Below are 23,790 nucleotides of genomic sequence, written 5' to 3'. Positions count from 1 at the left end.
TTTCTTATTAAAACCACATTACTTGCAATAACTGTCTTTAAAAAGCAAAAAGAAGAGAATAGATATCTCAGACATATTCCGGGGTGAGAGACTGCACCTAAACATAAAACACTCACATTGACCTATTCATGTGTCATCTGTTGCCATGTCAACCGTTTGCTTTTGTTGTCCTTTTGCAAATGTCAGTCAAGTAGATGTCAACCTTTTCTCAAAGTGGGCCTAGTGCATGTCAACTTTCTGCTGTTGACCTTTTGACTGTCGACCTACCATCCAGATACAATTTATAGGCAAAAAGTGCGCAGTTGAACATCATGTTGCCCTTTTGGCTGCACATCACTCTGAATTGAATTCCCCTAAAGCACGAAACAAGGCTTTCCATCTCAGCAAACATCTGTATTTGGAGATTGTTTTTGCAAATGTGTTGGAAGATGAATTATAAAAGATACGAGTTAAAAAAAAAAGTAAGAAAGGAAAAAACGCACATACAGTTCCCTTTGTTTAAAATCGTTTCCAGAACCCACAACAACAATACACCCACTATATTCCTAAAACCCAAGTTTTATAAATCAGTTCTCCCAGGAATAAATATCCGGTGAAGTTGCGTCTTCCCAAACAGCTTCCCTTAGCCTCTTAGGACAGGAGCCTGCAAACAGGATCATAGAAATACAATTCTTGAAGCTGGATTTCTACTTTTCCCTCGCTGTCCCCAAATATTCATGAGGATTGCAATATGAATGAGTGCCAGGCAAGCGGAGACAATGAATAAAGAACAAGGGAGCAACAAAGGAGCTGAAGGGAGGGACAAGGTCCTTCCCTTTGTCCTGACCTAAAACAAAGATGAGCATGATTAAAGTTCCTTACAGACAGCGGGCTCAACCAATAATGCATAGAAATCACAGAGCTAAGCCACTGGGTAGTTGTGATGTTTGAAACCAATTTGATATTTAATCATATTTGAACTTGTTCGGTTGAGTCCCGGTTCTATTCAATCATCTGCTATTGTTTTTTTGTGTAAAATACACAATATTGCTGCTGGATTGTAACACACAGTGGGGGTTATTGTGGTTCACTCATAATGGCACAATCACTCTCTAATGGACAAAACCATATGCACCGCAGGTGGGGCTGATGTAACATGTGCAGAGAGAGTTACATTTGGGTGGGGGGTGTACTTCAAACTGATATCTATATTGCAGTGTAAAAATAAAGCAGCCAGTAGTTACCCTGCACAGAAACAAAATAAATCACCCAAATCTAACTCTCTCTGCACAAGTTACATCTGCCCCGCCTGCAGTGCAGCATGGTTTTGTCCATTAGAGAGTGATTGTGCCTTTGCGAGTGAACCAGAATAACCCCCATTGTTCAAGAGACTGAGGCTCCGATGCGATGCTCAGGGGACCATGCATCACACCTCATGTCAACAACATGCGATTTGGGGTGATTCAGACCTGGTCATACAGGTCCAAATTCTCTCACCTGGCCGAAGTTGCAGGTCTGTGCATGTGCATAGGCATTTGCTTTGTGAAGGGAGGGAAGGGGGTGGGCAGGGGGCGGCAGTAGGGCGTATCAATGTCTGCTCGGGGCGGGCGGCTGATGGCAAATTACGGCGGTGACCTTCCCAAATCTGGCCATCTCCTTCGGAAATGAAAATCAGTCTAGACAAGGGGTTCCCAATCTTTTTTGATTCACGGCACCCTAGAGAATCAGAATTTTTTTCATGGCACCCCTAGGTCCCAAAAAAATTAATTAGATTGGGTTTATATGCGATTCTTAGCGGCAGTTATATGGTAAAGGGCAGGATTTGCTTCTGTTTGTACACATTCTATGATTGGCAGCCACCAGCACTGGTTTTGCTCATAAATAATTAACCATTAATAATTTGAGTTGGTCCTGGACCACCAAGCCGCGGCACCCCTGCATGTGTCCCGAGGCACCCCAGGGAGCCACGGCACACAGTTTGGGAACCACTGGTCTAGACTGACATTTATTTGCGAATGGGTGAAAAATCATTTGATGGTTGGAGACCGTCAAATGATTTTTTACTCGTTGGCTCGAGTGCTGTTTGCTAAGCTACATCGCTCAGCACACAGCACTGCACAGCATTGTGTTATGGGCGGCCCTATGGCCCCTACATAGGGGCATTTTCTAAGCGTTCTGGTCAGAACGCTTAGAAAATGCGCTGAATTGATGTTTTAAAAAATATATATCATTGTTAGAAAATGCCCTGAAATCACCCCATGTGTAGAACCCCTTATACCCCTTTCCCATCGCACCTAATTACCGGGTTCATGCCGGTTCGACACGGTAATTGGACCGATGTGAAAGGGGTTACAGTTACAGCAAACCGGTAGCAACACGGCAATACGAACCGGTTAAAAAGAAGGGTTCTTACCGGTTCATTGCTGTGTTGCTGTGCAGTGTGAATGGGTTAATCTTGTCCGGTTTCAAGTTCACACTACGGAGGAGGCAGTGCTTGGAGCAGCGCCAGCTCTGAGCGCTGCCTCCTCCCCCGCCCCCCATGACACTCAGCCGCGCCCCCGGATGACGTCAGCGAATATTGCCGGTTTGCTGATGCGATGTGATCAGACCACACATGCAGGGTCACATCGGGACTGAATCGTTTCCAAGTCCTGGTGAGATTATATAAGTATTATTAGTATGTACGACCAGAATAGAAGTATGAGATCATGTTACTCAATGTAGTGACATCACTATATAAACTGGGGAATAGATATGTACAGGGAGAAAGAATGACTGTTATTCTAATATCACTATTAGTCATCAAAGTGTAATCAGGGAGGGACTCACTGGAACATTAATATATTGGAAGAGAAAATATTTTTTGGTATTCCTTGCATAAACCAGTGAAAGTTTTATAGAAAGAGTGGGGATAATATACTGCGCTCACTGACTTTCAGTATGTTCGTAAGGTGCTGCCAAGCCTTAAGGGTTTCCCGGTCCCTTATTGGTTTATACTGGTTACATCTGGGAGGGCTTTGGCGCTACCTTTGTGTTGTTATGTTTGTGTGTTATTTTATAGTGCTGCCTGTGTGTGGAGAGTTCAACCTTACTTGTACATACAAAATAGTGTAGTGGTGCGTGAGAAAAGAAGTCAGATGACAGGATACAATGTTTAAAGCATGGTGTTTTAATTATTTGCAATTTCTACAGTGCAGTAATGAGGTTACGGATTTGCTTGGTGTTTTAAGTACACCTATTTGGGGTCCCCCACTTGGGGGGTTTTCAGTGCCGTGTCACGTCAGAGAAAGTCCCCTAACAGGGGTTCAGGTGTTCCCTTCAGGGATTCCTTTAAACTCCCGTAGGTCCCTTTGCTGGAACGGGATCTACGGTGTCTCTGGGTGATGTGCACTGAAAAGATGGTTCTTTAGGTTTTACGCTAAATAAGTTTTGCGTTAATAAGTCTATGAGATTGTAAAGGAGTTCCTCAGAATTGCCTTAAGCCCAACAAGCTCCTTTCCCTGCGTAAAACCTAAAGAACATCTTTTCAGTGCACATCACCCAGAGACACCGTAGATCCCGCACCAGCAAAGGGACCTACGGGAGTTTAAAGGAATCCCTGAAGGGACCCCAAATAGGTGTACTTAAAACACCAAGCAAATCCGTAACCTCATTACTGCACTGTATAAAATCCAAGGGCACTCATTGCCTCTATATGGAGCCTATTGCAGCCACTCCATGCCTCATGCCTCAGTGATAGTGTTTTATGGTGTGTACACACATTAGATGTGCCTTAAGATCCTATCCATGATCTGATCAGATAGGATCGTGGACAGGGCCGGTGCAAGGCACCAGAGCGCCCCAGGCAAGTCGGGGTGGGGGCGCCCCGGTGTCTGCCGCCCGGGTACCTGTCCTGCGGCGCTGTAAAGCTGGCGGCGGCGGTGGCAGCGGGGGGTCCCTGCAGTCAATAAGAAATAACGAGCGCTATCCGCCTGGCTATGCGGAAGCGCTTCTGTTTGGAAACACTGGCCGCACGGCGCACGCTGATTGGCTGAATCTCAGCCAATCAGCGTGCGGCCAGTGTTTCCAAAACAAAAGCGCTTCCGCATAGCCCGGCGGATAGCGCTCATTATTTCTTATTGACTGCAGGGACCCCCCGCTGCCGCTGCCAGCTTTTACGCCGCAGGACAGGTACCCGGGCGGCAAGGGGGGGCAAAATACAGCCTCCAGTGGCCGGCGCCCTAGGCAAATGCCTAGATTTGCCTAGTGGTGGCGCCGGCCCTGATCGTGGATCGGATCTTAAGGCACATCCGATTTGCATCCTATCTTGACTATATAGCGCAGATCTGCACTATATAGACAAGGCAGCCAAGACTTTCTGGCTTCCGATACATGAACGCGCATCGGGATCGGATCGGGATCGCAAGGGTTAAAACCCTTGCGATCTGCATCCGATGTTGATCCGATGCCGATCCGATGTTGACTATATCGTCAACATCGGAAAGGAAATCGGACCGTGTGTACACAGCATAAGGTGACTGTGCAGGGGTATGGATCATTGGATCAAGGTCGACAAGTATTAGGTCGACATGCCTGGAATGGGTTTAGGTTGACAGGGTCATTAGGTCGACATGGGGAAAGTCGACAGTCAAAAAGTCGACATGTTTTTTTTTTTTTCACTTTTTCTCATCAATAATTTTTATTGAAAAATACATTTTTCATTTTTTTTTCTGCAGGTGTGGGGAGGGGGGATACAGAAAAGAAATGGGGCAGGGGGGGGGTACAGAACTGTGCACATGGGATATATACAGATACGGAACACTTAAATCAAATATACAGACATAAGAACCGATGAGTATAAGAACATGTCATACAACAAACGCATCCATTCACTTTTTTTCCTGTCCCGAATTTTGACACAGTCAATATGGACACTGAAATGTAGCACCGCGTCCCCTCGCATGGCTCGCTGCGCTCGGCACACTATTTAATTCTCCCACCACACCATAGTGGATGGTATGGGCATGAAATACCACCTGTCGGCACATGTCGGCTCAAAAAATTATGAAAACCCCTATGTTGACATTTTGACTGTCGACCTTACCCATGTCAACCTAATGACCCTGTCATGTGTCGACCTAATGACCCTGTCGACATAACCCCATGTCGATCTTCAGTCATGTCAACCTTCATACATGTCGACCTAGTGGTGCCGACCTAACGCTTGTCTACCTAGTGACCATATCCCCTGTGCCAGTTGTCACTGCCATGTTGGCACAAATTGAATCATTGCACCCCTTGGACTTCCCAAAAAGTATGCAACTATAGGGCATGTAGAAAATCCAGCCAATACCAGAAGCATCAATCAATATTTATAGCATTCTATAAAGCATGCAGACACTGCACTGCAAACATAAATAATATATTGCTAGTACACAAACAGTGGGGCCAGCTTCAGGTACAAGTCATTGTCACTCAATAGACCAACGACATCCCTACTATAAAATAAAATCTATTATGACTATATAGCACACTGACAATGGATTATACAATGGGACAGACACACACAGACGAGAGGATTGACTTTAAAGCCTGGATCTATTCCAAATGTATCATGTTAAGTTATTCCATACTAAAATAAAGTGCCTGTGCTGCATGTTATATTAGAATCAGCAGTGTGCTTGGGTCTACAGCAAGACACCACGGACTGGTTGTGTAAAGTGGTAAAATGGGCTTTCGCCGCAACAACCGATCAGATCTGAATTAGAATATTTTAGTACAGTTAATGAAATGAAAGCAAACTTCTGTCTGGTTGCTTTGTATCCCGGCACCTCTTTATCCTGCTGCCGTCTGAATCACAGAATACCGAGTTCATCTTTTGTTAAATGCATGACAAGCAACACCCATACCCTGCGCTCTAGGCAAATCAGTGTCAACGATGTCACAACACACAAAATACTACAGTAGATTTATATAGTGCTAGTTACCAGCCTGTCAACATAACAGGACAATATAACAGTAATGTCAGAGCTGTGTTAAATTTCTCCATTGGGCGCCATCTAATGGCCATCGGTGCACAAAACACCTGAATACCCCCCCATAGAGGTGAGGAGCGGCATCAGCCTTTTATTATATAGGATGTTAAAGAACTGCCTGTGATACAACAATAACATACACTGGTTTTCATGTGATGTTCAAAGTTGGCTTAACCTTTGATTTTTCCGCACATAGCTAATGAACCGGATTCCTCTCTGAACATGATACGGGGCTGAGGCAACTAATTTAACGTACAAAGCCCAAGGGAATGATGTTATGAGACCGCATGTTGTTTGATCAGGTTCAGACCACTTGCCTACCGCTGAAAATAGCATCTTGTGTTTCTGAATGGAACAAAGGCTGCTATTATCAGAGTATACTTATTTGTGACGCCCTATCTCAGTCAGTGTCATTTAACACAACTTGTTGAATGTATTCAATACCTTCACCCAGGAGGCCTAGAAGCCTTCTTTAGAAGTAATGACGTAACTGAGGTAGGCGGGGCCTTGCGCCTCAATGACATCACTAGTGAGTGAATCAGGTGCCACAAATGGTCTCCGTAGTTAAGGTGCCTATTGAATTGTAGCGATTGACCTTTAACACTAGCTTAATTCCATATTACCCCTAGAAATAAAACACACGGACACATCTTATCACTAAAAATAAAGACAAGGACAACCACTGCATAAGTTAAAAGGTCACGGGTATTTATTAACTTTATGACCCTATTTGTAAAGGGATGGATAGGAAGAGAGCTTGGAGACCAGCTCCGGTCAATGGGTGTTAATAATGGCGGCGACTAAAATGGCCCAACTTATAACACGGGCGATGAACGCCCCACCTATCTAAAGGTACAGCCCACGCTGTGACAATCTCACCGCCCCTTCTATGGCATGGCAAGGACACTTCCAGGAAGTGCCCCACAGAGGCAGGACTCACCAGCCATCATGTCAAAGGGGGCCAATAACGCACAGCGTCCACATGTACCTCAACATGACCGCTGGTCGAGAGTGCCTTCCCAACGATTTTAATTAAATATTTTGAACATCCAATTAGGTGATAGCTCAAAGGCCAATAGCCGTTGAGAGAGCAAAGGAAAGAGATCGTGGGATTCCAGGACTCAAAGAGGAAGTACTGTAGAAGCATATGACTCCCCTTATATACCCCTGACAAAACTACCGGCCCTTATCTACCTAATTGGCTAATACACCAAACAAACAACTACCAAAGGCTCTTGGGTAATCTACCTAGCACAATACTTTATTAACCAATCACAAAATTCACAGGCTCTTAAATGCAGCCCTCGCTTAATCTTCTCAGCCTGTGCAGTCAGCTACAACTTGGAACTAAATGTGATAAATACAACTATCAAAAACATTTGTAGAACAGGTTTCAATCAATAATTAACACCTCATAAAACTGAAAGGTTTATAGGGGCAATCAGATTTTATTTTGCAGTCCTTGGCATTTTATTTATTGCTATTTGTGCATCCTTACATAGTATAAAAGAAAGTCCCCTAAGCGTGTCTGTCTGTCTGAACACGCTAATCTTGAAAACCGCTGGACAAACATTTGTAGTTTATCATTGATGCATGCCGCGTGCAGTCGCGAGGGCCGCCGACAGGGGGTTGCCATGGGTACAACTGTCCCGGGCCGATCTGACAGAGGGTAGATCCCGGGCAGCTGCCCGCCAGCACCCCTATTCATTGCAGCCGCCCTCCCCCACTACACAGCGGCGGGCCGCAGGTCCTCCACACATAGACAGTCCCCAGGCCCGGATGGATCCTCCTGTTGCCCGCTGCCCGGGGACATACACTGGCAGTGCAGCGTGCAGCAGGAATGCTGGGCACCCGTACTGTAACCCGCGCATGATGTGACATCATTGCACGGCTAACAGTGCGGGTGCCCAGCATGCCAGATGCCAGAGGAAGAGGAGCCTTAGAAGCCGCTACCACGGGGGAGGCGGGCTTGGTAGGGGAAGGGGTATTTTGTCAGTCCTTGGCCCCACAATTTCTGTTGGCAGCCCGCGTAACAGTATATAAAGTGGGGAGGAACGAATTGCTCGGCCATGTACCCATGCGAAGAAGGGCCGGATTGCTAGTTGTTTATATAAATATAAATGTATTCATATTTTTTTTAAGCTGATCCAGTAGTCGAAGTTTGCAAGCCACAATCTACTCATACTGTATTAGCAAAAGCCAAACCCACATTTAGCTCCTTATGTACCAGAAATTTGGCAGTGCTTACAAAGGGTTCAGGCGTAGAATTTAGCGGCCACTTAAGGGCACAACTGTTCCACACATACAACATTTACCGAATAAAATTACTGTGGGCTTTATGTATTGCGGTTTTGTTACATTTCTATAACACATTTGAAACATGTGCTGGCTTTACAAAATGTCATTGATCAGCATTTTGAGCAATGCGTTAACCCTAAAGCGAAAATACACTGGAAATAATTTATCAAGTGCACATTGGTTTTAAATAATGGGTGCAACGATTGCATTCCAGGGGGCCCAGCACCGCACATCCTGCACTGGGAAAATGGTGCAGTTGCCATTTTCCCAGTGATTTGCGCATGGAAGTAAAAAAATCACCTGGAGCATAGCAGCTCAAATGTACTTCCACTTGCGGCCAAAGGGGTGTAAGTGGGGAACAAGGTGATTGTTTATTGACAGCTATAAGAAATTGAATGGAAGCCCACATATTCCTTTCTTAGTAAGGATAGGCTGGTGCAAGTGCACCCTAATAATGATGTAAATAGGGGAGGCACTGTGACATAATGGAAGACATGCAAATGTATCTCCAGACTATGGGCCAGATGTATCAAGCTTCAAAAAGTGATAAAATGGAGAGTGATTAACAGCCAGCCAATCAGCACCTACCTGTTATGTTACAAGCTGGGTTTGAGAGATTACAGGTAGGAGCAGGGTTGACTACCCACACGGAACGGAAATCGGGTCCCCAGTCCGGCCCCCCAGAAAGGGGGGCAACCCTTCCCGGAGAGCCGTCTGGCTCCTTTGGGCCCCCACGGCGGGGGTGGACCGTGGGTCAAATTACGCAAATTGCATCATTTTAGCCCCACCCACCGCAGTTCTATGTCTGAAATAATGGCATTGCAAAGTGGGGGCGGGGCTAAATGACACAGTCGCCCCAATCAAGGCTTCTCTCCCATGGCCACTGGAGGGCGGTAGTTGGGAGCCGGGACCCTGCTGGATGGAGGTGAGTAGCTGCACTCCTTCCCCCCCCCCCCGTGCTCCCAGCGACACGGCGGCCGCAGCATAACCCCCGCCCGTCTGCCCGTTATCCCAACACCCCCCCGTGGTGCCTTACAGCCGGTGAGCCCGTCATCCCAACACCCCGCCCCTTATCCCGTCATCCCAATACACACCCCCCCCGTGGCGCCTTACAGCCGGTGTGCCCTTCATACAAACACCCCGCCTGTGATGCGATGCGGCCGCGGCATGGAGCGGGGGAGCTGCCAGCGCCGGGGCGGGTGAGTGCCGGGGTGCCCCCCTGCCTGGGGGGCTCCGGTGCATTGCATGGCTCCACCCCCACCCCATCCCTTTTCACCACGCCTCCCCCCTTGCCTCACTGAACCCTCCAGGAGAGGGCAGCCAGAAAATAGAAAAGTATGGCTAGGAGCTGATTGGCTGGTTGTATATCACTCTCAATTTTGACACTTTTTGAAGCTTGATACATCTGACCCACAATATGCAGGAACAATGTGGCAGACTTGTGGCAGCCTAAATGTGATGCAAATGATATGCCTGGAAACTGATCATCTCTGCACAGCCAGCAATTCTGTCTTGACGCCACCTCCAAACTTTGTCTATGTGAGAAAGCCTCAACATATTAGTTATGTAGCTCAGTAAGGAGACTGAGATGAGTGCAAATCTACATGGCTCGCGTTTGGCCTCGGATGGTACGCAGTGCAAAGTGACGCAATGGAGACAACCGTTGGGAGGGAGGACCTTCACAGTGCTAAGTACGCATAGACTTACTAGGAACGTGCACGGCTATGAACGCATTCGCAGTCGTGCACCTGTTTGGGATTTCAGTCATGCGGGGCAGCGTGGGGAGGCCTTTACTTGCTTGCTGGGCTCCAAACATTCGCAGCTCAGCGAGCAAGTCTGAATCGGGCACAAAAGGCAGCTCTAAAACCCCTCGCTTAGGTTTTAATGGAGGTTTTATGAACAAAAACCGTCTGGCTTTGTTTGTCACGCGCTATATTACAGCTGTGATTCTGCTTTAGACAAACATTTAGAAAATACCGTTATTGTTTTTTTTTTTTGTGTATTGTATATATCGGTTCTTTCTATTTTTGAGTATTCCCTGGATTGTTGTGTGGGTAGTAGCTGTTTTTTGTCCTCTTTGTGCTCTGAAAAGTACAGGACAGCCCTATTTACTGTAATTATAAAACACAACCTGAAATAAGTGTTGTCCTCCGGCAATGCATGGGGTGGTTTCAATTAATTATAATGAATGTTGTTGGGGAATAAAATAACATTCTGGGTGCACGTGGGTTGAACCTCTCACCCACGGTCATTATTTGCCCGCATTCTCGGTTACAGGACTATTTTTGGCCTATGAAGTTCCCTACCTTCTGGAACAAAATCGTTCCATCCTTCAAGTGACCGTTGTTTCAGAACTCCCCAATGATTGCGGCACAGAATATCTACACTGTATACATATGGTATATATGCATAATGTTGACAGGGTCAAAAGGTCGATATGTAAAAGGAGGCCAGTGGGTAAGGTCAACAGGTACAAACGGTCAACATGGACAAAAAGTCATGATGACAATGGACAACACAAAAAAGATGTATGTTTAACCATTGCTCGCATCAGGCCCTTTCTCTCACAGAGTGCAACTAAGCTGATCATCCACTCACTGGTCATCTCACGGCTTGACTACTGTAATGCTCTCCTCACCGGCCTCGCTCGATCCCAACTTGCTCCTCTCCAATCTGTCCTCAATGCTGCAGCCAGGCTTATCTTCCTCTCCTGCCGCTCTAATTCTGCTACTCCCCTTCAACAAAATCTGCACTGGCTCCCATTCCCCTACAGAATCCTCTTCAAACACCTCACACTCACATACAGGGCCATCTCTAATTCCATTGCTCCATATATCTCTAACCTCATCTCCATTCATACACCCTCCCGCTCTCTACGGTCGGCTGACGACTGTCGTCTCTCCTCCATCCTGATCACTGCTTCCCATGCTAGAGTACAGGACTTTGCCCGTGCTGCACCCCTTCAGTGGAATGCACTCCCTCGCTCCATTAGACTCTCCCCAACCTTGCAAAGCTTCAAACGGGCACTGAAAACTCACCTATTCATCAAAGCGTACCCTTCCACTGCATAAACTAGCTGGTTCTCCGACCCCTTGCCTGTTTACATCCTGCTATCTAACCACCACCCCCTCGCTTGCACCTCTTGTAATCTGTCTGTCTCCCCTTCCTACTAGATTGTAAGCTCCTCCGAGCAGGGCCCTCTTCCCTCCTGTTGTCAAAACCCACTTCTCTTCACATTTCACTCACAGCTCTCCTATACTCCAACACTCAGTGACCATCTTCGTCTGCTTACTCATCTCCATCATTGGCCTCAAGCCTCTAGTTGTATGTTGATTGAGTCCTCACTACTTACATTTAAGCTGTAATGTGTATTGATCTGTGGTGCTCTGTATTTGTACTGTATTTTTGTTATTTATTCAATGTTATGCCAAGTTTTGTCTCCCTGTACTGTTCCTTTGTACGGCGCTGCGAAACACTTGTGGCGCCTTATAAATAAAATTATAATAATAATAATTCCAATCAGTGGAAACATTTACGGTCACCATTCTTTGGGCACGGTGGCACGCTCTGCTACCACAGTGTTCAGCACAAGTTACTATTTCCAATCATAGTCCATGTGGATTGTAAATAAAGACAAAGGTGGAAAAACAAGAACAAAATAAAAATAAACTTGCACCAACCATTTGTGTTTTAACCATTGTCACGTTGACCTTTTGACCATGTCATATCGATCTTAAGCACTGTCTACCTTTTACTTGGGGAACTTTTGACAATGTCCACCTTGAGGACATATTGCATGTGGACCATATGGGATTGCCCTACTGACAGTTGACTTAGATACTGACAACCTATTCTGTACACTGGTGTTCCTCTCAAACAACCCTTGTAACTTCCCTAGGGTGACCCCCTTTCCCAACCTTGTAACCTCCCTAAGATGTTCTCCCCCTTCACCATCCCTTGTAACCAGTGTTCCCTCTAAGCCGTGCGCGCGTGCGCGCGCACACAACTCGACGAGCGTGCGCACAGACATTACAACAGAGCGCACAAAGCAGCAGTGGACCCTTTTTGCAGTTGTGGACTCAATTAATGTGTGTTTCACCCATTAACTAAATTGTGTGATGTGTTTTAAATGTTTAAATGTTTAATATCATTTTGAAGTAAAGTTAACACAAATGCTGAATTTTCCAGTTATATATAAATGACGCACAAAAATTTAAATTTCCTTCCAAAGTTGCACAGCCAAAATCTTTTGCCGCACACAGCCTTCATAAAATTAGAGGGAACATTGCTTGTAACCTCCCTAGTATGTTCTCCCCACTTCTTCTAACCTCCCTAGGATGTCCCCCTCTCCTCAACACCCCTTGTAAGCTCCCTAGGATGTGTCCCCCCACCCCTTATAATCTCCCTAAAATGTTCTCCCCACCCCGTGTAACCTCCCTAAAATGAGCCTCTCACTACCCCTTGCAACCTCTCTAGGATGTTCTCCTTACCCTTCTATAGATTTAACACAAAATAATTATTCTCCTCCTCTGCTCAGCCAATCTGACCTCCAACCAGTATGTGTGTGACTGAATCACAGTCCCAGTATAAGCACTCTTCTCCCATTGCAAACTGGATGGAGCAATATGCAGTTTGAGGCTTCTAACCTCCTGACTAGGCCCTTTTCCCTACATTGTGTAATACCCACATTTGCAATGTTATGTCTTCCTTCCCAGCTGTAGATGGCTGCTGAGTATGCTGGCACTATTTAAATAAATGTTAATAAACACAGGACAGTTGATGTGATATCATCTCACAGGCCATTTATTTTGCATGTACACTGCAACGTGTGTGGGTCATGCCTTCTCATGCAGAGTAATTCTCCCTGACAGTCAGATTAAATGCCCAGAGCTCTATTTCATGTGTACAAGATATTTTGCCAGACGCGTGCTCAGTTGCCAAATGCTGATGAGAAGCTTTGGCACCAATCTCCCCGACTCATTATCATTTGGGCATTTGGAGACCAGACGAGAGGCGAATGAATTGTACTTTGGAGGGGGGGGGGAATAGTTAAAGTCTTCAGAAATCCTTGATGCAAATAGCAAAATAGGCTGTAGGTGATAAAACTTTATAATCTAATAAACATAACCGGGATTTAAGTGGTTCCAATATTTAAGTTAAATAAGTTTGTTTATATTGTTTAAACATCATTTAAGCCAGGGAAGGGTAACCTTTGTTCCACCAGCTGTTGTTAGACTACACATCCCACCATGCCCTGCTACAGTTATGCTATGTGGCCATGCTACAACTGTTGCAGGGTATGCTGGGATGTGTAGTTGAACAACAGCTGGAGGGGCGAAGGTTCCCCATCCCTGATTTAAGCCTATCAACTCCCCTGCAGCACTAAAGCTGTCCTCACATGGGATAATATCGGATTGGGTGACACAGTGGGACTATAAATTGGACAAGCCTCAAGAACCGAGTAACACTGGGACTTGTTATTACATTAGTAATATGACCTTGCCAAGGTCAGTGTAGGTCATTGTTCATTTTCCAAAATCATTTTCAATTTTGTTCTTATTATTACTCATCCTCGTCTTTGTTTTGGGGTCACCGCAGCTGCAATATTGGGCCAACTGCCCAAAATTTGCTACGATACTTCAGATTTTGTTGCCAGAATCGAGTCCAAGAACATTAGTTGGCGATCCACCAAGTTGTGTTGTAGCGAGAAAGGAAAGGTGGCGGGACGAGACATACATTAGTCACTAATGTGCCTCTTGGGAAAAAATATACATATTTTCACATGTTTAACCTATCTACTTGTGAGCTGTAGGTTTCAGCATTTTTTTTAAACTTAAATAAACTCCCAGGTCACAAGTAGATTGGTTAAAAGCTTTAACACGTGCAGACTTGTTTTACAAGAGCTACATTCACCTATGATGCAAAACATACAGGGCCAGATTCTCTAAGCTTCAAAAGTGATAAAATGGAGAGTGATAAACAGCCAGCCAATCAGCTCCTGTCTGACATTTTTTTCAAACACATCCTGTAACATAGTAGGTAGGAGCTGATTGGCTGGCTGTTTATCACTCTCCATTTTATCACTTTTGAAGCATAGATAATCTGGCCCCTAATAGTTAAATTGTACTAGAAACTAAGGAAATAAATCAAATTTCAGGGTCAGGGCCAGATGCACTAAGCTTCAAAGGTGATAAATTGGAGAGTGATAAACAGCCAGCCAATCAGCTCCTACTTACCATGTCACAGTCTGTGTTTGAAAAATGGCAGGTAGGAGCTGATTGATTGTCTGTTTATCACTCTCCATTTTATCACTTTTGAAGCTTAGTGCATCTGGCCCAGAGTCTGGATTGTAAACGCAATTTGCTAATTTTTAAAAAGCGGCACCTATTTATAGTAAGTCGCAAATGTATATCCAGATTTCAAGCTAGGAAGAAGGGTGACGATCAGGAAGGGGTGAACTTTTCAAAGAGGGGTGTGGCCACCCAGGGATGGGCATGATTTGATGACACTAAAAGAAAAGGAAATATAGCCTCAGACGGCGCCACAGTGATTTGATGACACGACCCCAGTTTGTCACTCTTGGAGGTGTACCCAGCACCTCCAAACATAGAACCGCTTCAGACCTGTTCGATAGGCTGCGTATACCGCAGCTTTTCCCATCCAAGGGACACTGCGGCATGTGGGTGATGACAAGAAAAGGTAAGGCTGTTTGGGCGGGATGCCAACATAATGGCAGGATGCATTTTGGCATTTAAAAATTGGACAGGGTGTGGTGCCCGGCTGAGACACCTAGCAGAAACACAATACAAAATCTGCAACTCTTGGCTGCGAGTCCCGACTCTTATCATTCCTGGCTGAGATGAGACTGGTATGCAGCTATAGGCATGGTGTCTCTGTCTGTGCACAGATTGTTAAAAGTCACAGCACAGAATGGACAAATATTGGTTGTTATAGGCAACATCCCATCTTCAATACAGCTCCCATTTTAGTAAATTTACCCCTACATGCTTTAATGTTCACTTGCAACTGAATTTGGACAGTACCCTTACACAGTGGTTCCCAAGTCTGGTCCTCAAGTACCCCCAACATGCACTGTTGGGGGTACTTGAGGACCAGGCTTGGGAACCACTGTCATAACAGAACAGAGTGGTAAGAGGTATCAAGGGTTTTCACTTCTAAAGCCAAAATACCCTATTTATTACTGTTAAGCTGTGTACACATGCATCGATTTTTGGCTACTTTCGAAAAACCATTCGATGTGGATTCGATTTTGCTTCTATAAGCAAAATCGAATCCACATCAAATGGTTTTTAGGACACTTTCGATCTGTATTCGATTCGATGCACGCTCCCGTTTGCTCAAAATCAAAAAGATAAGCAGCCAAGGAGATATCGAATTCGATCCAGTAAATCGAATGTGTACAATGTACCATGATTGTAAATCGAATTGTAAATTGAATTGATATTGAAATCGATATCTAATGCAAAAGTACAGATCTAATGCCAAATTGAATGAAAAGAGCTAATCGTAAATCAAATCTAACATCGAATCTAAAGCAAAACGACGTTTGTGTACATAGCTTAACTCCTGATTTTTTTTTATTATGAAAAGTAAATCTAGCGGTAAACTAATATTTTACACAGATACAGTATGTACCAATTGATATGAGCAGATGCAGGCACACTGTGGGCCTTATTCTGGTTGCGGCGGCCAAACGTACGTACGTTCCGTATCAGCGTACGTTTACCGTACGCGGACGTTGAGCGAAAGTCCACCCACAAAACATCCGCATACGGACGGCCACAAACACCGTCAAAGGGGAGTGGCGTACACTTGAGCGTACGCCACCATACACGGACGGATCACCGCTTATACACCGACAACTGGCGTACAACAGGTATACTTCCAGTTCTTCACTCCAAGTGTGGGACACTGTATCCTGATTGATTCCTCCACTGGTGCACGCTGATCCACGGATTCATCCACTTGAAAAAACCCTGCTTATTACCGCAGTCTTTCAATTGTGTTTGGTGGCTACAGTCCCTCCTGGAAAACATCCAGCGGCATAATTCCAGCTTGCCATCTCCAACAGGAGGACATTGCTCTACCATCCTTCCAAGTTATTCCTGTCGACCCTTTGGCGGACACCGCTTATTGGAAAAATTGTTGGGGTAATCTATCCCCCCCCCCCGAAAAATAATATCAAATAATCAACAGGGGGCTACATCATTAGCGGAAGCCAATCGACAGCACTCTCCACCAATTACCATCTACCCGGGTGAGGATTCCAACTACCACCCGTGGTTACTACACAGATCGTTCATCAAATGGTAACGTGCACTTACCTGTAATTCATAAGGAAAAAAAGTTTTTTTCTCCCCTTTTTTTTCCCTCCCCACTTCTGTATTATCACGTGATATATATCTCCTGTCCTACATCGGACCTAGTACAGTTACACTTATCCCAGCTTGTGATGTGAGGAATTGTTTTTTATGGTACCTATTGTTTTTACTGTGTAATTTTGTATCTCTTTGTACCCTTATATATTGCTTTTAATTTTTATTTAAGTAAAATATTATTACATTTGCAACTTGGTGTGTGTCACCTTATTTAGCGCTGCTCACACGCCTAGGCGTGATTTTGCTCTTGTGTTTTCTGGTGGTGGGGACTGACTATCCCCCCTTGAGCAGCAGCTTACACCTTGAAAGGCACCTCTAGTTAAGCGCCTGTTATTTTCCCTTGGCCTTTGGTCTTGGGAACTTTCTCGTACGCCACCGTTTACAGACAGGACTCTTCCGTTTTCACACCGACATCTTACGGCTATCTGAGCGTTCGCCACCTTGTACGGACGGGTCTCACCTGTTTTCAATGGAAAACTCAGCGTATGTCACCGATCGTTAGAGTTAGCGTACGTCCGTGCACGCTGGCATACCCTTCACATATATGGCCCTCATAATCTAGCCTTTCAACTATGATTAAGACAATTAAATGATTTATTCTAATTGTTATTCAATTATTGTTTTATGTATTTTTATCAAAATGAAAAAAAAATTGTTTGTATTCGAGTGAAAACGTTGACACATGTCGACTTGTGTAGATTGAGTGTGCTGCTGTTTAAAGTATATGAAAACACTTACTGAATGTGTGTAAATGGTTACCAAATAACTACCTTGGCATATATAAGCAGGTCTTAAAAAGAATCTTAACTAAAATGAAACCAACCTTTACATGTAGAGAAGTGTAGAAAGATATGCTTCCAATGTGTTTGAGTGCTGTGTGTGGCTTGCAGGTAGTGAAATAATGGTTTGGACTTAATAGGCTGCAGCATTGCTTATTACATTCAGGTGTATGTGTTTGAGTAGTAATCAGCGTTAATTAGCAGACCCAGGTGTCCGCTCTCATGCGGTATCTGTAAGGGTGGTCTGGAGGTGGCGGTGGCGGCCGCCTGTTTTGTGTCCGAAATGCACGTTGCTTTCGCCGATCGAGCGGTTGTAGCAGCGTACATTTTTTGTGCACACCCCCGTGTACGCCCATGTTTACGCCCAGTTTTTCTCATTATTTCGGCCGCTCCCCTCAACACGCCCCTATGCCGCCCACAATGACCGTACTCTTGCGGACAGGTTTTTTCGCACGGAAACAACCGTCCGTGAGCGTTGTGGAGTCGTCGCGCCTGCGCATTGCGGAAGGTACGCATGTGCAGATAAAAAAAAACCCTGAACGTACGCTTACGGCCCAGCCACCCGAACCAGAATAAACCCCTGTGTGTGGTGTATAAGGAAAATGGAGTATCAGGTATACCAAGAAGACACAAATGTCAATAAATGGCAAATCAGTATAGGAACATACAGTACTACAACCACTGGCGTAACTATAGCACCGCAGCCCCCGCCACCGCGGGGGGGCGCTGTGCATATGGGGGCGCCGGGGGCTGCGGTGCTATAGTTATACCTCCCCCCAATCCCCCACAGGCTTACCTATTTCGCTGGTCCCGGCGGCTCCGTTCTTCTGCTGAGGACCACCACCTTAGGTGTGCGCACATTGAGTGTCAGAGGTGCACAGGCACCCCCTAATGCTGTGCCCACACTTATGAACACCCCCTGCCGCTAGCAATACCAGCTATACCTTTAACCAAAGACTTTTGCTATTTAAAACTGCATTCCATTTAAAGAAGCGCCCATAAATCAATAATGTGTGTTTGCATTGTTACTTGTACTAGACCATTGTCATATCACTACATACCTGTGTCATCCATATATGTTTATGACTGTATTTGCATGCACTGTTACACAGAGTAATTAGAAGATTAAAACTGAAATAGGCAGGAGATTATGGTGTGGCTGAGACATTTTATATTGTAGCGAGTGCCAATAGATGACGGAAGACACGCCTGATTGGTGATGTTAGACACGCCCAATAGCTGGAGCTACGCACAGACCTTTGATGGTGCACCCCCTAATAAAATGTGCTGCGCACGCCTATGACCACCACAAAATGGCTGCCCCCATATAGCACAAAGTTCTCTGAAACTGTCTGTTGTATGGGGGCGGCCATTTTGTGGTGGTCCTCAACAGAAGAACGGAGCCGCCGGGACCAGCGCGAAAGGTAAGGCTGCGGGGGATTGGGGGGGTTTGAATGGGCGTCGGGGGGCGCCCCCCCCCCCTAACGGCGGGAAGGCGCCCAAAACGTAGCTACGCCACTGACTACAACCAGCAAACTGTACCCGTACACTGTACCTTAAATATATGAGTAACCTTGTTTATCCAACAAGAGTCTCATAACTTATTTCAAAATAATATATATTTTTTTTAATGGAATGAGTGGCGATTGTAAAGCTGTCATCTGAAACAGTGGAAGCAGCCAGATGGTAAAGGCGTTGGCAGAAGTAATATCCATGTGGCCTATCCGCTCGCTAAGATCAGTGGGTGTGGCTCATTGGATCAACCCTAAGTCAATAGGTCCATTCCTTATGGTCAACATGTACGCGGCTGATAGGGTCAATGGGTCGGGGGGGGGGGAGAATTGGACGCCATTTATCATTTCAAACCATAGATGACCCCCATTAGTGTGTTATTCCCAATCGTACTTTGCACAGGTAGTAAATGATTAATAAAGTCGGAAAGATAAAAAAAATTTAAAAATTTGTGTCGCCCACTGTCATGTCAACTATTTGAATATGTCAACCTTTTGTGCCTGTCAACCTTAAGTCTACCTTTGACATGTTTTCACCTTTTGCCTGTGGACCTAATGCTCTCTGCGACTATTGACCTGTCACCCAGCACTCAGAAACCGCACGCATCACCCAGGCACAGCAATGGGCCTGATTCAGACCTGATCACAGGTAAGCTATTTTGCAGGCCAGGCGATTATCGGTAGACTGTGCATGCGTAGGGCCCATAGTAAGCATGTTCGAGGTCGTCCTGCGATAAAATCGAGCAACTTTTTTATATTGCCAGCAGTTTTCAAGTTGCCAGAAAAAACTGCAGGCATGCTTAGGGAGAGTAAGCATGCCCAAGTGTTTTAGGTGAGGGTGCGTGTGTGTAAACAGCTCCGGCCGCGATCATGCTGATTTTATCATAGCCACAGAGTAAGTCCAGGGCTACTGTGGTGAAATCATTCGATGGCGAGTGTGCTGCAAATGGATGTGCAGATTTTCGCTGGGCTGCGACATCTTTACTACCCATTCGCAGGCTTACAAATGGCGAGATTACACTCTGGCGGGGTGACTGCTAACTATTCGCATGGTGATCACTTGGCGCTGCTAATTCACTGCCACGTGGTCAGGCCCGAATCAGGCCCAATGCCACTAATCCCGGCACATGAATACTGATTTGTGTGTCACATTACAGTTGCCCATTAAGTCCCACTGTAATCCTAGATGCCAGAGATAAGCATCATGTCGCCCATCACCGCTATATACTGTGCGGTATTTGGTGATGTCTGACGGACTTGAGACTTGTTTCATTATTACTGTTGTGTCTCTACGTTTACTCGGAATATCCTCATCACAATGCAACTTCTCCTTTTTGTTGTGCGCTTACAAGTTACACAAGACCTAGATCAGGAATGATAAGGCACAGTACTAACAATCTGACAGTGCTCTCTCTTCTCCCAGCTACGGGGCCATTAAAATCTCAGTTTACAGATTGATTTCTGTATCTAATATCTTGGCCAGATCTGTGTATCATTACCGGCGTTTAAAAAGGGTAATTTGGGCTTTTGGTTTATATGAGCAGTTATTTGTGGAACACAGCACCATAACAAGGTGTGAACAATCTATATAACTGCAATAAGACTGCTGGCAGGAAAGTGAATACAACCCAGCACGTGGGTGTAATGGTAACTTCACTCTGGCTGACAGTCCGGAGACGATTCATAGTAATCTGTGATCATTTGTCATTCACACTGATGGACATCCGTCACTGCAGTCTGTTAGCCCCTTGGGTCCTAGGTAAGAGTCCCTCTGGGCTGTACTAGTTGGGGAGTGGGAGAGTTATTTGATAAATGTTCCAGTGAGGTGCCAGGTATCTGACAGAGTGACTGTACCTGTATCTGTGTTAACTGGACAGTTACTAGCTAAAAATATTGTAAGAAGTGTTTATAGTCAGTCTGATGTCTCTAAAGCCCCGTACACACGGGGGAGATATATTGCTCAGTGTCTCCTTTTCATCAGCGACCAGAGATGGTAGCTGGTGAAAGGGAACCTCTGCTGGCGGTGCCGCAGAGGTAATCAGCTGGTCGTAGGAGCAAGCTCCTGCGACCAGCGATTAGAACGGGGCTGAAAACGGGAGCGCACACCTGGCGATTTATCGACGGGGCACACTCCCATCACTGGCAATATGGTCGCCAGCAACCATATTCCCAGCGATATCAGCCCCTATCGCCCCCGTGTGTACAAGGCTTATGATAGCACTCAGTATAATTACCAAAGGGATCAGCGCTCCTTATTTTTACAAAAAGGTTTTAACGTTAAAATTGTAGTTATGGATCGCTGAAGAACAGATGTCTCTTACAAAAGTTTCACCACCATTTAAGATTAATGGTAGGGCTTGGGAGTACAGTGAAGGTCTACCCATACACCCTGCAATACCACATCCATGCCAATGGTGCTTGCACCAGAACTAAGCGCCATTGGATTGTGTATTGTGCTTAGCTGCACCTCCTCCAGTGGATACTCCCCCCCCCCCCCCAGTACCTGGTCCCACGTGAAATCTAGGTGGCCCTGGCAACCCTATTGGTAATGAATGGAATGACCATGGAATTGCATGCATATGGCACAATAAGGAGCCAAACTTATGCAAACACAGCACCGGAACAAACATCTTACAGGCAGCGGTATGGAACAAGTGCTCATTTCCAAATCTGTCACTTTCTCAGTACAACATGCCAGATTTACATCCAATGAGGGGGAGGGGGTCCTCCATAATATGTGATAGTTATAGATGCAGAAGGACAAGCTTATGGTCTACATTGTTACAGCTTTGCCAACTATCAGAGGAAAATACATTGAAGTCTGTGGGCCAGATGCTTCAAAAGTGATAAAATGGAGAGTGATAAACAACCAACCTATCAGTTCCTACCTGCCATGTCACAGTTTCAGTGTTTGAAAAATGTCAGGCAGAAGCTGATTGGTTGGTTGTTTATCACTCTCCATTTTTATCACTTTTGAAGCTTAGTGCATCTGGCTCTGTGTCTCCAAACTTGGGACTCAAGTTTGACATTAACCCTGTATTACCGCATGACGCAAATAACTCATTTTGTGACGGGACTGAAAAGAAAAACTATTGGAGTGTGAACTCTATGTGTGAACTAATTCTAAACCCTATTATTATGTTCCATGCATGTACAGGGTATGGCGCTACGGAATCCTTGGGGCAACATATAAATCAAATCTAGAAGGATGCACTTGTATTCAAAAATACATTTTTGCACGCAGAGGATATGCTAATGATGGGGTTTGTACAGATGTCCACTTTGCAAAAAAACTCTCCCTGCAATCGCTGCTGCTAATCAATCTCTGCTCATGCGCAGTGTGACTGATGTAAGCACGGTACAAAAAAGAACCATTCAATTGAGCAAATATCAGTACTGCGTCCACCTCTGAATCAGGCTCAACTATTATATTTGCTCAATCAGAAGTAATAGAATATTTGTGTGTATAGTGTGCAGAGTGTGTGTGCGGTGCAGTTTGTATTAAAAGTGCAGCGTGTGTATGGGATGCAGTGTGTGTGGGTTCAGTGTGTGTTGGGGTGCAGTGTGTCTGTGGGGTTCAGTGTATGTGAGGTGCAGTGTCTATGGGGTGCATGCATTCTGTCTGTGTGGGGTGCAGTGTATGTGTGGGGTAAAATGTGTCTGGAGAGCAGATTGTATAGGGTGCAGTGTGTGTGTGTGTGTGTGTGGGGTGCAGTGTATGTGTGGAGTGTAGTGTGTGTATGGGGTTCAGTGTGTGTGTGTAGGTTGCAGTGTGTGGGTGTGGGTGCAGCTTAACTGCGAAACCTTGAAGTTTATGCCCAACAAAAAGTTTCTGTCCTTTGCAAACAAGAAACACGTAGTAACATCCTAATGGAGCAGTGTACACATACACACTGACAGTATATAATCACTGCTAAACAATAATACACAGTAACAACAACAACCATAATAATCATTGCGATAATAATGATGTACCTGCTCCGGTCCTCTCCTGCACTCCTGGTCTTGGAGCTGCCACTGTCCTCCTCCTTCTCCTGAGATGATGTCCTGGAGAAAAGCCTGGACAACCCGCTGGGCTCCTCTTTGGTACCCCTGCCTGACACATTGCTCTCCTGGGATGTGCTCCTGAAGAAGAGCCTGGAGGGGCTGTGACCTGTCACCGGCTCCTCTGCCGTCTCGGTCCGGTCACTGCCCCCCTTCCTCTCCTGGGATGTGCTCCTGAAGAAGGGTCTGGACGAGCTCCTATCCCCTCTCTCCTGCTCCTCTCCTAAGTCCTCCTCCTTCTCCTGGGATGAGGTCCGGGAGAAGAGTCTGGAGAAGCTCCTGGACAGCTCATCCTGCCAACCGGGTCTCCTGCGGGTGCCCATGTCCTGGCAGTGGGGAGAGTAGGGACATGCGGACTAGGGGACCCTCTGCCAACTGCTGGGAAAGTTTGGGAACTTTGGTAGCGGTGAGGAGGCTGTAGCCGGGTTGCCGGGGTCAGTGCATGGGGCGAGAGAACCTGCTGCTGCTGGCACCGGCCGGGGAGACGCCACACAGCAGCCTCTGTACTAGCAGCAGGAGCAGCACAGTCCCGGGCCCTGCCCCTACTATGCGGGGGGAGGAGGAGGAGAGGTGCAGCCCTTCAGCTGGGAGCCCGGGGAATGTGGTTATATGACCCAGCCAGGAGCTCTGCTGCTGCCTTACATCATGTGTACACACTGACACACACACACACACACACAGACACACATATATTGTCAGAGCTATGACATTGTGCACACAGGGCGGTGAGTGGTGACCCCTCCATGCTGCCAGCTGCTGTATGTGC

At 45.9% G+C, this 23,790-nt stretch overlaps 1 protein-coding gene across 1 annotated transcript in view; it reads right to left on the bottom strand.

The window, feature by feature from the left end:
* The window catches only part of CRYBG3 (crystallin beta-gamma domain containing 3), a 185,178-nt gene extending 161,599 nt beyond the window's left edge, over window positions 1-23,579 (bottom strand). The window contains exon 1 of the mRNA XM_083171955.1: window positions 22,956-23,579. Within this exon, the coding sequence (XP_083028081.1) occupies window positions 22,956-23,347 (392 nt within the window). The 5' untranslated portion in view covers window positions 23,348-23,579. The remainder of the gene's footprint in view (window positions 1-22,955) is intronic.
* Window positions 23,580-23,790: the final 211 nt, after the last annotated feature.

The sequence above is a fragment of the Crinia signifera genome, chromosome 2 (assembly GCF_055691185.1).
Source record: "Crinia signifera chromosome 2, ASM5569118v1, whole genome shotgun sequence".
Taxonomy (NCBI): domain Eukaryota; kingdom Metazoa; phylum Chordata; class Amphibia; order Anura; family Myobatrachidae; genus Crinia; species Crinia signifera.
The sequence above is the reverse complement of the archived record's forward strand: the minus strand, read 5'-3'. Positions and strand labels throughout refer to the sequence as shown.